Raw genomic sequence first — 885 nt, forward strand, 5'->3', positions numbered from 1 at the left:
CCGAAGTCCAGCGCCTGCAAAACAGCACCCTCCCTCCCCTCAGCACGGAGAGGTGAGACCAGGGACCACTTCTCCCAGTCCTGCCTGCCACAGCCCCCTGTGACCTGTCCTGGGACGCCAGCCCAGATCAGGGCTCACTGGGGAAGATGGAACAGGAATAAAAGGGGGGAGGTAGCACAGGTCTGGGTCCAGGACTCCTGGGTTCTCTCTCCCTTTATACCAATTGCTTCTCTCCTGGGATGGAGGTGGGACGTCAGTGGAACCAGCCTGGTCAACAGCGCCCCCTCCCACCCCATCCTCCTCTGTCAATCTCAGTGAAGCCCACCGCATGTTCAAGGCCAGTCCCGGGGCCTGGCAGGTGAAGAGCTCCTCTGTGCCCACCCCACCTCCAATCCAGATCAGCAGCCTGGTGACCCAGGAGGTGAGCTCTGAGCACCCGCTGGCCCCATGAGCTCTGCTGCTGGGGGTGGAGGGCACAGCAGTCACCACTCCTGAGGCCACACTGTCTCTGCTGAGTGGGGCATGGGGTCCCTGCTGTGTTGAAGGCCTTCCTCTTCCCACCCACTTCACCCCACAGGGCCCCCCTCAGGACAGCCTGGGCAGCCGGATCATCTCTTCCCCCGACAGCAGCGAGAATCTGTCAGAGGTCCCCTTGTCCTGCAAAGGTGTGTGTGTCCCCTGCCTGCCCTATCAGCCTCTGCCTGGCATAGTCTATACTGCTCAGATCACCCAGCCCAAAGCCTTTTCCTGCCCTTTGCTCTGCTGGTGCACCCAGGCATTGGGTGCTACCCATTCTAGAGAGCACCAGTGCCCCAGAGGATTAGCCACCTGCTCAAGGACACACAGAGAGCTGGGGGCACAATCAGAAGTCAGAATGAGGAACAC

General features: G+C 61.0%; 1 protein-coding gene across 1 annotated transcript in view; it reads left to right on the forward strand.

Annotated features, from left to right (window-relative positions):
- KIF19 (kinesin family member 19) overlaps positions 1-885 on the forward strand; it is a 27,152-nt gene that overhangs the window by 23,785 nt on the left and 2,482 nt on the right. Inside the window, exons 13-15 of the mRNA XM_008586329.1 lie at positions 7-52; positions 316-421; positions 578-665. Coding sequence (XP_008584551.1) covers positions 7-52; positions 316-421; positions 578-665 — 240 coding nt within the window. The remainder of the gene's footprint in view (positions 1-6; positions 53-315; positions 422-577; positions 666-885) is intronic.

This window comes from Galeopterus variegatus, unplaced genomic scaffold, assembly GCF_000696425.1.
Source record: "Galeopterus variegatus unplaced genomic scaffold, G_variegatus-3.0.2 Scaffold3938, whole genome shotgun sequence".
Lineage (NCBI taxonomy): Eukaryota > Metazoa > Chordata > Mammalia > Dermoptera > Cynocephalidae > Galeopterus > Galeopterus variegatus.